Source organism: Vipera berus (assembly GCF_964194415.1).
Source record: "Vipera berus genome assembly, chromosome: 1".
NCBI classification, from domain to species: Eukaryota; Metazoa; Chordata; class Lepidosauria; order Squamata; family Viperidae; genus Vipera; species Vipera berus.
In genome coordinates this window covers 152,759,991-152,775,700 of record NC_138202.1, presented here as the reverse complement: position 1 = coordinate 152,775,700, position 15,710 = coordinate 152,759,991, and the positions used below count along the sequence as shown (strand labels likewise).

The following is a 15,710-nucleotide window of genomic DNA, read 5'->3' as shown; positions in this document are numbered from 1 at the left end:
TTATACTCTTAGTAGGCTTACAGGCCAATGAACTCTCCAGACCTAGAACTAATTAAGTGCTAGCTGTATACAACTAATTAGTGAAAAACTAGTTTTGGATGGGAGACCATATAAAAGTGGAGTAGTTCATGAAGGCAAATCATCAGAAGCACAAAAAATTAAGTCTTAAGAAAAACTGAAGCTACAGAAACATCAAGAGATCAGATGATCCAATGTGGCTTGGGGAGAAGCAAAGACCTACCAAAATCTGCCATGCTATTAACGGAGCAGATAGCACACAACAGTTCTTGATGTTTGCAGTTATGATTCAACAAGATATTTCCACAAACCACGCTAGTCAAGAAATCAACTCTGCTAAGAATCTGGTATAAATTCAGGCTTTGGTGAAATGGAAGTATAAATTAAGATGGCACATTGAAATTGAGTTTGGTTTTGGAAGGGAAATTGATATATTTTCTGAAATTATAAAAGTGGGTATGTATTTGGGGTTGAATGTTTTCAACATTGTCATGCTTTCTTTTTGTCAATCTCTCTTAATAACTTGTATCTGTACTTTCTTCTCTTTCCAATAAAATTATCTTTCTGGAACTTTTCAATTCTTTCTCTGCTTTAGGCATCAGTGTATGGTTTGGGTTTCTTATGATGATGGTAGCAAATATTAGGCTACAAAAATGAAAAAGCTGTTTCTATTTTTCTGGGGGGGGGAAAGGAATAGGAATTGGATTCTATCTTCCTCAATGTGGTCGACTGTAGGGACTTCTGGGGTAGGTATGGCAAACTGAAGTGGAGCTGACAGCTGAGGAAAGATCAAGGAACCAGTGAGTAGACACTTATCTCTGGATAAGGTGAGGATGAGAGATCAGCCGCACATGCTCCAGATGGTTGCTCCTTGCAAGGAGACCACAGGTTATCAGTTTTGCACAGATTTGAGCACCAAGAGATAACGGGACCATCCCCCTTGCTCACAATGCAACAGAGCCTTTTAAAGGACCCTTCGTTTGCAAACCTCACTTTCTACTCACTTTCAGAAATTGTCTATTAATCATTTTAAAGCTGTTGAAGACCTTCATAATGACAAATATAAAAAGTCAACAAATGCAAATATGTTCTTGATACCAGTTAATACTGGGACTTACACCATGAAACAAAACATAGGAAAGATTAAAGGAGATCTTTAAAGAATGGAGCCAGAAATTTGTAACTATAATAGCAACACTGACAATAATGATGTCTGTTTCTATGGATAGACAATGTCCAAAATATGTTATGGAATAATGACAGGTGTTCACAAATCTTATCTGACAAACACCAAAAGTAGAACTACAAATGACAGGCCAGGATAATGATTTGGAAAAGGACGCTTTACTGGATATACGAAAGAAACTGGCTAAAGTTTTTAAAATTAAAAGGAAAATGATAAACCGAGAGAATGAACCGGAAAATGTTTTTTACTGGAGTTATAAAAATGGCTTGAAGAAATCTGTGCAATGGGATAAATAAGACTTGAAGAGAAATCAAAATCTACAACAATATTTGAATTAAATATTAAGACTGTTAGAAGTAAAAGAAAGGAATATAAAGTTGGCTTATTTGATCAAGGTGAAATAAGACATGCTCTGCCAATCCTTTGAGGACTTTTTGCTGACATCAGGATGGAAAAGTTGTTATTTTATGGATTTGTTTATAAATAAAGGATTGGGTATGGAATGAAGGCACCATATTCAGGAAGGCTATCTGGTAACAAAGTGAATAGGTAATAAAACATTCCTCACACCATACGTAGAAGCACACACCAGTATTTTCACTGCAACATTCTGGCCCAAGTTCTGAAGTTTCTAGTGATAACACACTAAATGTAAAACTTCACAGCAATAATATACACTAGGGTCTGTGGCCTTGTCAGAAACAGAGTTGGCACAACAAGGTAGGTTAGGCAAAAATACTCCTGATTTTAGCTGCTACCTAATATTCAGGTGCACAAAGGAGCTGGAGAATATCCTCAAGTATTAATCTGATTCATTAGGAAAGGAGGTACTCTATGAAAAACTTGTAAAGCCCATTCTCCTAACTATAAGCACATCTCTCTTATTAAGATTAAATTCAATTTTAGAAAATATAGATATTAGCTTTTTAAGAATTCCAGAGAAATACAAAAGCTTGCCCAATCAACTATAAATGTATCCAATCAATTATAAAAGTGTCTAATGAGATGGGATTATATTAGACAGACTTATCAAGAAAAGTTAGTGAATTACAAAAAAATACCGGGATTACAAAATAAAAATTTCCACAATGCCCAAATCCTTGCCGTAGTTTATATGAATCAATGGGTATTTTGAAATAGTAAAAAAGCATTGTTTCGCATCGTAGGAGAAATTTTGAAGCTGAGCACAACAGAAGTAACTAATTTCTTTGCCTTAAGATTTTTTCTCTCTCCTTTCTTAGTATCCCTGCAATCTGAAATGCTAAGCATAATTTTGTATTTTACAATGACATATTTAAGTCATCTCATTTGAGAATTTTTGTCGGGGAGAGGGATTGTTAACTGGACACACATATAGAAATATACTGACATTTAAAAAGAAAATTAACAATTAACTTGGCCATATGTTGCTATTATTATACTCATACAAGTGATCGTTTCATCGTATCAAGAAAGTGGCAACATTTATAGTTGGTTAACCAGCTTACGATCACAGATCCATTAACACAAAAACTTAAATACTTAAAATATTTATAACATTGCACAAATGTCATACATATTAATTGAATGACTATTCTGTAATACAATAGGAAAGCATGCTGAAACAAAACACCTCAGCAGTATTTTAAAGCAGTAACCACCTAGCCAATTTCTCTATGTTCTGTAGTTTTTCTAATCCACTCTCCCTGTGGCTGAGCAAAATCGAATTGCCTCTCACATTTGCAGACAGCTCTGTGAAGGTGATAATAGAGCTGCTCCCTGCTGTCATGAGGCAGGAAATAGGAAAATGGCATATGGGGCTAGAAAGAAATAAAAAAAGAATCAAACAAGAACAAAAGAGATTTCAACAAAGGACAAACTATAACCCAATATGCTTTGCAAGTTAATCTCTTTTCATAAGGATTCTGCATAATCATTCATCTGCAAACTTACCCTAAAATGTGAATGGTTTGCAAAGTCGTTAGGGAAATTTTTTTTATTTTGGAGAATATACAAAAAGTACCCTATCTCGAGGGGGGGGGAACACATTATGTATCTCTAGAGAAGGATTTAATCTAACTTGACCTGCTATTTCATTTTGAAAAGACTGAAGATTTTACCAACCTAAATTGTAATTATAGTCTTGACCCTAAGAAAAAAATTGTATTGGACTTAGTAGAAATGCCTACTATGTTGCAAAGTTTTTTTTTAGTTTCTTTTTAACTTACCCATAAAGACCAAAGAGTTCTTCAAGAACAAAAGTACAGAAAATAATTAAAGGAAGTGAACATTTTCTATAAACCTCAAGCTAGCTATATTTAATTTGAGCAAAAAAGGAAGAAAGATAATTCTCATATTTTTATCTAAAGCGATGGCTGAAATAACGTATTTTCCAAAATGTTCCATGTAAAAGAATCCGTAACACAAGATGTGATTAAAAAAACATTAAAAAAGGCATTTTCCCCCTTTAATATAAACTAGCACATACCTTTCCTTTTACACTCTGAATGGGATCCACTACTACTGCCACAGCTCTTTCTGAAAGGGCCTCAAAACTCTGCTGAGTATTGATATCCACACCCGACAACCAACAGCCAAAACCAGGATGACTGTGATACCAGCCAACAACCATCTCAGGTCTGGGAAAAAGGAAGCATTGGGAAATTCAATTATTTGCAGCACGACCTATGAAAGGCAACAATGTAATTTATAGAAGCGTAATAAAATACTAAGGTAAAAGGAAGTGCCAGTAGAAACATTTATATTTATGCTTACCACATTATAATAAAAACATGAAAATGTGGTGGAAGAAGTGCTAGCATTAAGGGAAGTGTAGTAAAAAGTGTAGATCAGGCTCTCAGTTTTTCATCCTGGTGCCACACCTCCCATCCACATTTTGGGATATATCTCCTCTGAACACACTAGAGCCAAGTTGGCTTTTTCACCCCAGAATATCTGTTTCAAGCATGGATGATAGGATCAAACAATATCAAAAGATTAAATATCAATTAAACCGATCAGAAGGTTGGCAGTCTGGCGGGTCGAATCCCGAGTGCCGCGTAACAGAGTGAGCGCCTGTTACTCGTCCCAGCTCCTGCCAACCTAGCAGTTCGAAAGCATGTAAAAATGCAAGTAGAAAAATAGGGACCACTACGGTGGGAAAGTAACAGCGTTCCGTGCGCCTTTGGCTTCTAGTCATGCTGGCCACATGACCACGGAGACGTCCTCGGACAAGCACTGGCTCTTCGGCTTTGAAACGGAGATGAGCACCAGCCCCTAGAGTTGGAAACGACTAGCACACATGTGCGGGGGAACCTTTACCTTTAGAGATTGCTCAAAAAGCAATTTGCACCGTCCTGTTTGGTGGTCAAGTCTTTTGTTAACATTAACTCTTATAAGCTTTTATGTCAGTATACAAATTTCAGCACAAAGATGGCAACTGTTGAGACATTCCAAATGAAGTCGTTTTTTAAAAAAATATTTGAATGTTTCTCCCCCCCCCCCAAATAATCTCTGTTGGTTATACAGAACAGTGGTTGAAAAGTTGGGGAAAGGGTGGTTAATTGCCCCTTATATATACTGTTAATACAGAAATGTAGCCTCTTATTGAATATTGTAACTGTTCCACTGGAAAAAAACAGTGATGGGAATCTGAAAACACTTAGCTGGCTTTTGACAATATATTAAATTCATTATTAAATGTAAGCAATCTATCATATAAATCACTCAGAAGGAACAAGATTATGTTTAAACACTAGTAAATGATAGGACAGAAAATCAAGAGGACTTGACTGTTATTGTACTTTTATAGTCAATAAAGAAAATCCTAACCTTCCAGTTTGTTTTAACATATCCAACATTTTGGCTTGAAACACAGGATCAACTGCCTCCACACTTACTCCCTGCATTTGGAAGCAGATTAACAAAGGCAATTTTAGGTACAAGTAATAAACTTTCACGATCAATTCAGGACAGTAATAATATAATCTACTAACAAAGCGAAATATCAGAAATCACAAAGATATTTCTTTTAACAAACATATTTAATTGATTTGCATTCACTGCTCTCTTTCAGGAGTGCACAGCAGTTTAAGCCTAGAAGATTCTATGAAGTGAGCTGTGACTGCTTTGTCTAAGATCGCTAACTTCATCCCTTACCATGTATCCAGTCTACTGTAATCATGGTTTGAGAGCAATTCAAAAAGTAAATCACTACTGTTTACGACAAACTTAGCCAGTAGCTTTCACATCAAAATCCAGCTTAATTAATTAATATCCCAAGTTTATAAATGTAAAAATTTAAAAATTTTAGGAGTACATTTTAGAAGAAAAGAATAAACTTGGGGAGGAGTCAAAAGCAGACTTAGTCTAGAATCCCTACGTAAGCACAAGAGGACAAAGTCCAACCCCCTCCCCTGAATGCCATTCAACCTGATCTAGTTTCAACCAGGTGCAAACCGTCAGTCTGAGAACATCCTGTGTATAGGCTTGAGCACTGAAAAAAATAATTGAAATCTTCAAGTATGGGTCTGGTTGTTTGCGCCTGACAGATTGAACCTATTGTTTCCCATATACCTTAATGCTTCATGTAATTGACAACATCTAGTTACAAAACAACATAGCTATTTATGACTGGAAAAGTTATATAGAACTTGTGAGACCACCTGCTGCCAATGTCAACCTCCCATTGCCCAGTTGGCTCCCACAGAGTCGGCCTCCTCAGGGTTCCGTTGGCCAGGCAATGCCGGCTGGCGACCCCCAAGGGGAGAGCCTTCTCTGTGGGCACACCGACCCTCTGGAATGAACTGCCTCCGGAGCTGCGGACAGCCCCTGACCTTCGATCCTTCCGCTGTGACCTGAAGACATGGTTGTACCAACAAGTGGGCCTGGACTGACCATGGTTTTTAATTTGTTTTTTATTGTGTTAAATTGTCCCGTATTTCTTATATTCATTGTTTAATTCTTTTTTAATTTTTGTATTTTATGTCTCTTAATTTTTATTGTTGTGAGCCGCCCTGAGTCCTTAGGGAGAAGGGCGGCATATAAATTTAATAAATCCTAAATCCTAATCACATTATTATAAGCTTGGGTATATGTACTGCATGTATGAATATTTTCTTCAAAAAAATTAAGCATGTTGGGGAGGAACATTTTTGAGGTACAATTATAACAGTGTTATAGCACATGTGCTAACTGAAAGAACTCACCGTTCCTGACTGTGGCATAGCAAACACATCAATCACTCTGACAGTGTAGTCATCAACAAATTCTCCAAGCATGAGTCCCATAACTTCCATGGGAACACCAGCTCGACCATGCTTCAACATCTGGAAAGATCAGAATTTTACTGAATAATATTTAAGGAACAGATGCTTGATTCTCTGGTGGTTTTTAAATTTCTTTTCTATTATATATTCATATCTTTAGAGCTATAAGGCCAAAAGCAGCTTTATCTGAAAATACTATAGTATCACTTGTCTTACACAATGATTCATAGTAAGCTATTATTGGAGAAATAAAGTTTCTGATAGCAAAAGACAATGGGATGTCATGAGAATTGATTGTATCTTAGAAGATGATGCCTTTAAAAAGATGAGTATTTTATAAAATATATGATTCCTTCCAATGCCTATTAGTTCTGTTTGTATAAAACAATCTGCAAAATGTATGCTCAAAATATCTCAATTGGAAAAAGAACCTGGAGACCTCCGAAGAGCATGACATAGAACAGTGAGATACTGGTGGGGGGAAAAAATCCCTCTGCTTTTATAGCGCAAGTGTCATTTTTAACCATAAAATAGCTTTTCTCCTCTTTGATCAATGTGCCAGTTATTGCCCAGGTTTGAGAACAACAGATTAACTATCATTTATTCATGTCCTGTTAACTTCTCATTTAGGGTCATGCAATATATGCCATATAGTGGGGTTTATAAAGATAGCACTAAAATTTTACTTTGTATCATATATTGTCACAAAAATAGTTACATTGGTCATATCATGCCAGGTTTATACAATTAAAATGGATTCTCAATTTATTTATTTATGCTCTCCTTTAAATCTCATTGTCTTGCTCTAGGAGCCCCAACACTGGAATGCATCCTCAGTTCTTGATGAACACTTCATTTTCATTTCAGATTGCATTTTCCTTCCAGCATCAAGCAAAAACATTTTCATTCTCCCAAGGTTTTGATGTATTACTATATTAATACTTTTAATGCTTTGTTGCAACTGAACCTTTCAATATATATAGACTGATATAGTAATTTAAATGTAAATAATTACATTCAGTCTGATTTTTTAATATGATTTCTAAAGAGTTTTAAAAACCATGACCTCATTTGAATTCATCACATTTAGTGTAAACTATCTATGGTCCATAGTAGTAAAATTAAAGCTACTTACCAGTATATCATCAACCACTTAAAATATACAGAGGAGAAAAAAATGGAGGACAAAGAACCCATAAAGAGTTCAATGAGAACTGGACATATTCATTAAATGCTAAGTGTTGATCAATTTTTATTGGGCACAGGAGGAAAAACTGAATGGAAGTAAGAATATGACAAATGATTGCATCAGAAAGGTTGCTTGGCCACATCACTCTCAGCATCCTTTGCCACTGGTAGTATTGCTGAAGTTGTAGTTCTACAATACCTGGAGGGCTTCTGATTTCCCATTTCTCTTACCCGATTTTTAAATACGTCAGAAAATGTAACTTTTGATATAAGACACAGCAGAAGCATCCCGCTTATAATACATTCAGTGCTTTGCACAGTACTTAAAAACACACACAATAATTTACCTTTAGAAGTGCAAGCGAAGAAATGTAAACTTGCTCAGCTGTGTCAACTGCAGGTGCATCTGTAGGAGGTCCCTAGATAAAGAAACAAGACTCTATAATGTACACAATTCTAAATTTACATATAAAATGTGCTTCATCTAAAAAAAACACTGCATGAATACATTTGGTTCTATTAAATGCAGAATTTTGAAATAAAAATGGTAGCAGCAATCCCAAACCCCTACTCTAATATAGAAGAGTTTCAACATTTTCTTCCCTGACCATCTAAAAAGACTCATATGAATAATTCAAGGCTATTGTGGTTATTTCCATCTATGTGAAACAATATCCTCCCTTGCATATATGAAAACAAGCTTAGTAAGTTGCTGAAGTATGAATTAGAACACTGGTATCAAACGGGCTGGTTGCATCATGTGGCAGCCACGCCTACCCCAGCTCCGGCAGTGCGAAAAAAGTTGTGATACGTCACAACATGTCACGTGATGCGGCAAGTTTGACACCCATGAATTAGAAGGTCTAATTGAAACTTTGCATCTGTCATAAACTCCTAAGTGTTTTTCAGCAAGTCACTAGTTGACTTCACACATTGCAATATCCCAGTGCCATGATTTGATGAATAAGCATAATGGCTTGTTCCATATATTAAGCCAAAACTTTACATGTCACATTATGTCTTAGCACAATATATGAACCCTATTATTCTTCGTACTGGCCCTGCACCTATGAGGATTACATAGAACCTGCTCCCATTCATACAATGCCGATTATTATTTATACATCTCTCAATTCCATCCAAATCTATTTGGTTGTGCAGCATTTACCTAGCCAGAATAATAATAAAAAATTATACATACTGCTCTTTCTCCCTCTCCCTCTCCCATACACACAATCTCCAATTAACTACATGTTTCTTACAGTGGTGTGAATATAAATGCTGCTAGGCTAGCATGATTAACTGGCACCAACACAAACACAATTTCCCTTTGCTTCATCAGTTTTTAGTTAAAGAGAACTTGGAAAAAGGCTACAGGAGCATTTTGCAGATCCATTGGTGCAGTGAGAGAAAAAATGGACCTCCAATCCCTAGGCAGAAAAGCTGTGAACAAAATACTCTGCTCTTTGCTTTGTGAGTAGCTAATAAAAAATTAGCACAATTGTCCCAGGTGTGAATGACGACCAAGGCCAAAATTATGTATTGTTCAAGCCCAGAATGCCATCTACAGCACTGCAAAATTAATATTATGCAATTCTTATGAATAATGACATAGTAGTACAAAATAATCTTTTAATTGTGGTTTGTACCAAGGATAACTTCACAGAAACCCACCATCACCAATATCAAGCATGCAGTAAGCATTTCTACTTAGCATAATATTAGTTTGCTTCATTATATTTAAAAGTTATTTAAATTATTTAAATATAATGAAGATCTACTTAACCTAAAACATCAATATGTGAATTTTCAAAGATGAAGATATTTACAGGAGATCCAAAGAATTCAGCCCACAATTCAGAAGTCCTGCTTTTAATTATGCAAATGACCTCACTCTAAAAACTAGAATGAGAGAGCAGTTCATGGCAACAGCTGTACAATGAAACAGAAGTTTCATGATAGTCATTATGAAAATAATTGCCATCATTTGTGAACTGAAAATTTAATGGTAAAGCACCATTCATAGGGAGCACAAGTAATATTTAAAACTATTAAGCATGTTTTATAAGAAAGGACTATATTAGAAAATATAAAATTTTATAATATATAAAATTAGCAGAAAATTTGCTAACAAAGTTTCAGCGATTTTGATCTCTCTACATTACTGCTCAGAACTCTGGAACACTGAATTCTATTTCCTCCTTTTATACACAATCATCATTTTCAATGAATGTCTGAAAAAAAGCAGTATTACAATTAAATAATCTGGATTTGTCACAGAATTGGTCCTTTTATTACTATTTTCAATAATACTAAGAATAGAATGCAACTTTTAATATTTCATTCCGCTAACAGTTTACAGATAACCAGCTTCTGAACTATTATGTTATTTTGTGTATTTGCCTAAGGAAAAAAAGACCATTTTCCCTATGGATTTTTAAATATTAGTGCTTTGCCCTCACTGATGCCAACAAAGACTCTTAATTTAACCACAAGTTGTTAGTATACAACTATATGGTATTCCCTCTTCTATCTTCCAAAATTTCCTAAAGAAATTTCCCTAACATACTGTACACCATATATTGTATTCAACTAGTTCAGGGGTAGGCAACCTTGGCTCTTTTATGACTCGTGGACTTTAACTCCTAGAATTCCTGAGCCAGCCATGCTGGCTCAGGAATTCTGGGAGTTGAAGTCCACGAATCATAAAAGAGCCAAGGTTGCCTACCCCTGAACTAGTTGATTTAAAATCCTATGCCAAATATTATGATTAACAAGGAAAAACTAGATAGTTTCATTTGATATAAGTCAACGCTATTTGGTCAACAGGACTTCTCATTCTATTTATAGTGCTTACTGTAATCTTGAGGGTTCCTCAATCATTAGAGTAGATCTTCAGGATGTAATAATGGCAAATGAATCAATTCCATTGGATGTTGCCATTCCACTGCTAAACATATCTCAGATACAACTGAGAATCAATTCTTTTACCCTAGGCTTGCTTTCTTTAAGTAGTCTTACACGTGCCAGTTCAGCCATACAGCCTATTTGCATTTTCATTTGAAAATATGCTGTATTGTATAAGACTGCATAATTGCTACCCCATCATAGGTGCACTTTTTTCTGACTATTACCACTTCAGAGTGAATACTTTCAGAGCAACAACAGAAATTTGATTCGTTACGTTACTGTTTTGAAGCAAAATTTTGGCTATTTAAACAAAACTGTATTTAAAATCTTCAGTCATGTAAATCGTTTACAGTTAAAAGTAAATAATTTTTACTTTTGTAATAATTACTACGGCAATTTACAGCAAATTATTTTTAAGGGACTGGTAGAAACACACAGATACTGAACTACCAAATTACAATAAAGAACGCTACTGTTTGTAGATAGCAAGATACATTGGACACCCTTAATTCCACGGAATGATGAATTATTTTACACTCTTCTGTACTTATGTATAAGCTCACAGATATACAAAATAGCACATCTGTACGCCACAAGCTGTAGGAGGTTCTCGTGTCTTCTCCCCTACCTTCTCTTCCTAATTTACCACTGGGCAACGTTAATGAAGATGCACAGTGCTTGTATATTAAATTGTTAGATCAAACCACATCTGCCTGTCATTTTCCATTCCAACCAGTGATCTACAAAGGTGATGAAAAGTAAATATACTTTTCGCTGATATACCAGATGCATCAGAATCCCCAGAGAATAATGTGCTAACATCATCACCAAAGACTAAAACCGAAGCAAGCCTTTTAAATTTGATCGTTTACTTACAACTAAAGTCACAAAAATAAAATAGCACTTTATGGCTTTTAAAAGTTCTTTTGTATCCAGTGCATACAAAACAAGTGAGGAAAATCATTCCTGATTATACTTTTTAAGAAAAGAAACAGATGCTTCTTTTCTGACTAAACTGTCTACCAAGTGTTAGACAGTGAACTGACCTGCCTGCAGGGCAATCGCATCAGCTATAAGCTGCATCAATCATTTCTTTTAGCCATTCCTTATTAGCTAATGCAGAATTTAAGGTAGTTTTTCACAGTTAAAAACATTTTTGCATTTTAAAATACATATGCAATGTCTTTAAAAAAAACATCTAATAGAAGCAAGACCAGACAATCAATCCAGTGAGGTTAAAATGAGCTTTTCTTCATGAGCATTCAAATATAATCCAACTATAAAAGCTGTGACTTTTCCTTGGGCAGCCCTTGTTGACTAAGTGTTAAAAAAGGCATTCGCCATTCTAACAGCATAAAACTAACGCCTTAAAGTGTTATCTACTCAGGCCTTTTAGCAAATTTGTTAACACTTTTAGGTATATTACTCCACCTTTCTCTTAGTGTGAACTGGTATCAATTATTTAGCCAGTTTTATTATGTTATTAGAATACCTGCTGATTTATCATGAATCAAAGTGTCATTTTAGAGCACTGCCCTTTGCATCACCATACATTTCCTTAAATGAAAATGATGGAAAATAAATAAAGCCACAACTACAAAAAGAACCACAGTCCTAGAAAATCACTTAAAACTCCTACTGAATAGTCTTCCCCATTTAAAAAATGTTTTAAAATGTGGAAAAAAGTGGTCCACTTCTTTAAAATGTCATTATAAAGGAGACCTCTGTAACTAAACTGCTAGATGGCTAGATCCAATATTATTTCCATCCATTCTTTTTACCGGTAGTTAAAACCTCTTTAAAATATAAACACAACAAAACAGACATAAGCAAATGTACAACTATCCAACACTGTCATGTTTATTCTTACCCAATAAAATAAAAATAGGAACCTTTTAATACTTAATTTTGTGAGTATTAAACAACTAGTGTGAAAAACAAGATGCATGTAAACTACTTCTACTGCCTCTGCCTCAATGACTAGCTGAGACAACCTGTTATAGGAGGTGTTAATTGGCAATAGGAGTGCAAGTCAGAAGCATGTTCCCCATCGTCCTAACCCAGCAAGGCTAGGTCATTAAAGTGGAAATGAATTCTTTCATGCTGACTTAACTCTTGGAGTACAGATTTTCAGCTGTTACACCTACAGACAATTGAGAGTGTGTGCTATTCAGATGGCACAAAAAGAGGCATTTTCCTCTTAAAAATAATTGTATTATGTATACGGTTTATTACACACTATATAGCAGAAGTAATCTGTGAATGATCTAATGGTTATTGCACACATGACTACATGGAGATGTACAAGTAATCAAGTGTACAAGTATTCTGAAATGCACAATAGTCTGCAGACTTACAATAGAAGAGTCTGGGACAAATGATTTTCCTAACAAAGGAAATGGTAACACGTTACTGCAATTGTGCCTAATTGTAAAAGAAATTGCAACTGTCTTTCTTAAGATGTTAGGCACAATTGACAATATGTCTTAAGAATGGAACAGCACAGAAACAGAATGAAGTAAATAACGAACTTTATATTTTTATTAATACTTAGGCCACCTAAGAAGAATTTTAGTAACATAAATATATGGAGTAGAACACACCATCTAGACCAGGGATGTCAAGCTGCCGGCCCATGGGCAGGACACGTCAGGAGGAAACTGCACCCACCCCATTGCTGGCAATGGGGAAGAAGTTCTGATACGTCACGCGACATCATGTGACATCGTTAGTTTAACATGTCTGGTCTAAACACTATCATTTTGACAGCTTTTATGTGAAGTAGTACTTTTAGGCCAAATAAGAGGCTTAAACTTCTGCTCCACTGTAAGGCTCATCAAGCAATATTCAGCTAGTTATATAACCTTTTCCATGACACTCGATCTGTAGGAGAACTGGATTGTGTACACTGGTTCTTCACCTTTAGTTCCATGCATATCTGGACTCACTCCCTGTGTTCTTGCCTTACTGTAATCGGTAACAATTGAATCAGAGGTCTAACAGTGTAAATTTGAAGAAAAAAAAAGCAGAATTCCTACACAACTGGAGACAGGACTTACCGGGTCCCCAGGTGCATAATAGACTCTATTCCTGTTAAAGGAACATGCATAGAACTCCCATTCAGACTGCTTCAGATCAACAAGTAAAGATCTGGGACTTGAAGCCTGTGTATACTGATGATGCGGCATGCACGGCCAGTATGTGCAACTCATCTGTTACATACGTTTAGACCTCATGAGCTTAGGTTAAACATCACAGAAGGTTAAGGAAGGAAAACACCAAGTGACTGACAGATCTGCCCTGAAACCGAGATGCTCTACGTACAGTCACTCATGCGCTCGTGACCTCCCAGTTAGACTACTGCAATGCCCTCTACATGGGGCTGCCCTTGAGGACCACCCGAAGGCTTCAACTGGTGCAGAATTCAGCCGCACGAGTTTTGATGGGAGCTTCCCGATACTCCCGTGTAACACCTCTTCTCCGTGAGCTGCATTGGCTTCCGGTTGCCCTCCGGGTGAGATTCAAGGTGCTGGTGATGACCTATAAAGCCCTAAATGGCTTGGGTCCGGACTATCTAAGGGAACACCTGCTGCCGGCATCATCTTCCCATCGTCCTGTGCGCCCCCACAGGGAGGGCCTTCTCAGGGTACCGCCGGTTAATGAATGCCGGCAGGTTATTCTCAGGGGAAGGGCATTCTCTGTGGGTGCGCCTGCCCTATGGAACCAACTACCCACAGAACTTAGGACTGCCCCCGACCTTCGCTCATTTCACCGGGACCTGAAAACTTGGCTCTTCGATCTGTTTGGTCCAGACTGTGGGGTTGTTAATTTAACTGGGTTTTAGATTTACTCTTGGGGCTTGAATTTAATTTAATTGTTTTATTTTGTTTTTAATTTTTTGTATTCATGGTTTTAACTGCCCTGTAAACCGCCCTGAGTCCTACGGGAATAGGGTGGTATACAAATCCAATAAAATAAATAAATAAAATAAATAAATAAATCAGAGTGATCCTTTCAATTAGGCCATTGTTGCAATTTTTTGAGGTGTGGAAAGATTTTGGATAAAGGAGAAATATTCTTGTTTTATAATTCAGTCCATTTCCACTTTTAGATTCTCATGTTGAGCAGTGACTCTATGTTCCATAGTGAACTGTGGACCTGCTTAATGACCATCGTGTTTGCTTAATCACCTTGTTTTTTGATTCACCCCACTTCTACTGTACTTCCAGATTCTCATGTTGAACAATGATTCTATTTTTAAATTGGTATACAGGTAGTTCTCGGCTTATGACCAGTCACTTAGCAACCCCTTAACATTACAAAAGGCCTCAGATTCAGATTTAAATTTCCGACAAACCACCCCCCCACCCCGTCACCTGGCCACATTCAGGGTATTGGGCAACCAGCACTCAGTTACAGCCATTTGCTGAGTCTTGCCATCACTGCAATTTACAATGATTTCACCGGAAACCAGTGTTTACTTTCAGTTTTATGGGGGGGGGGAAATGCTCCATAGCAAACAGCGGGCTTGCTTAATGACCTCTGTATTTGCTTAATGACCATACAAAAAAGGTAATAAAATGGGGCACAGTCATGTGATGGGCCACTGAATGAACATCACAAATTATGACCAAAACTGCTAGGTTCAATTACAGTTGTAAGTCGAGGACTACCTGTACACTGATGTGGCTTATAAGCTGGTCTATTTTATGAAAGGTAATATAAAAATGAGTTAACCCTTTATACTTCCATCTTAACCAACAACAATCAACTCCAGTGCAGCCATAACAGATATCGTAATTTGTTACACACACCTGTTCTCTTTGTACAAAATATTTTTAATTTTGCCCATTACAAGACTGTTAGCAGGTTTTCATTGTAAGAACTACTATGGTTGCAAATTTCATCAGTTTGTCTCAGTCAGACAGCTAAGAATTTACATATATTTAAAATTAGCATGGCTTAAAAATCATTGCATCAACCTGTATGCAATTTTGCACATATCACCTTCCCATCATTCTGCCAGCCAATTTCATTCTAGACTGCTAAGCAGCAAAGATAATATAGACAGTTATGTTCCTTTCATACTCAAGTATAAAATAACAAATATCACTTTTCTAATTTACATTTCTGATCCTGGCAATGATCCAGAATACCTATGT

General features: G+C 36.3%; 1 protein-coding gene across 4 annotated transcripts in view; it reads right to left on the bottom strand.

Moving 5' to 3' along the window:
- The window catches only part of PSMD14 (proteasome 26S subunit, non-ATPase 14), a 75,472-nt gene that overhangs the window by 30,135 nt on the left and 29,627 nt on the right, over positions 1 to 15,710 (bottom strand). For all 4 annotated transcript variants that reach the window (XM_081315156.1, XM_081315157.1, XM_081315159.1 and 1 more), the window contains 4 exons: positions 7,986 to 8,057; positions 6,391 to 6,510; positions 5,015 to 5,085; positions 3,672 to 3,822 (listed from right to left, as the gene is read on the bottom strand). In XM_081315156.1, coding sequence (XP_081171282.1) covers positions 3,672 to 3,822; positions 5,015 to 5,085; positions 6,391 to 6,510; positions 7,986 to 8,057 — 414 coding nt within the window. The remainder of the gene's footprint in view (positions 1 to 3,671; positions 3,823 to 5,014; positions 5,086 to 6,390; positions 6,511 to 7,985; positions 8,058 to 15,710) is intronic.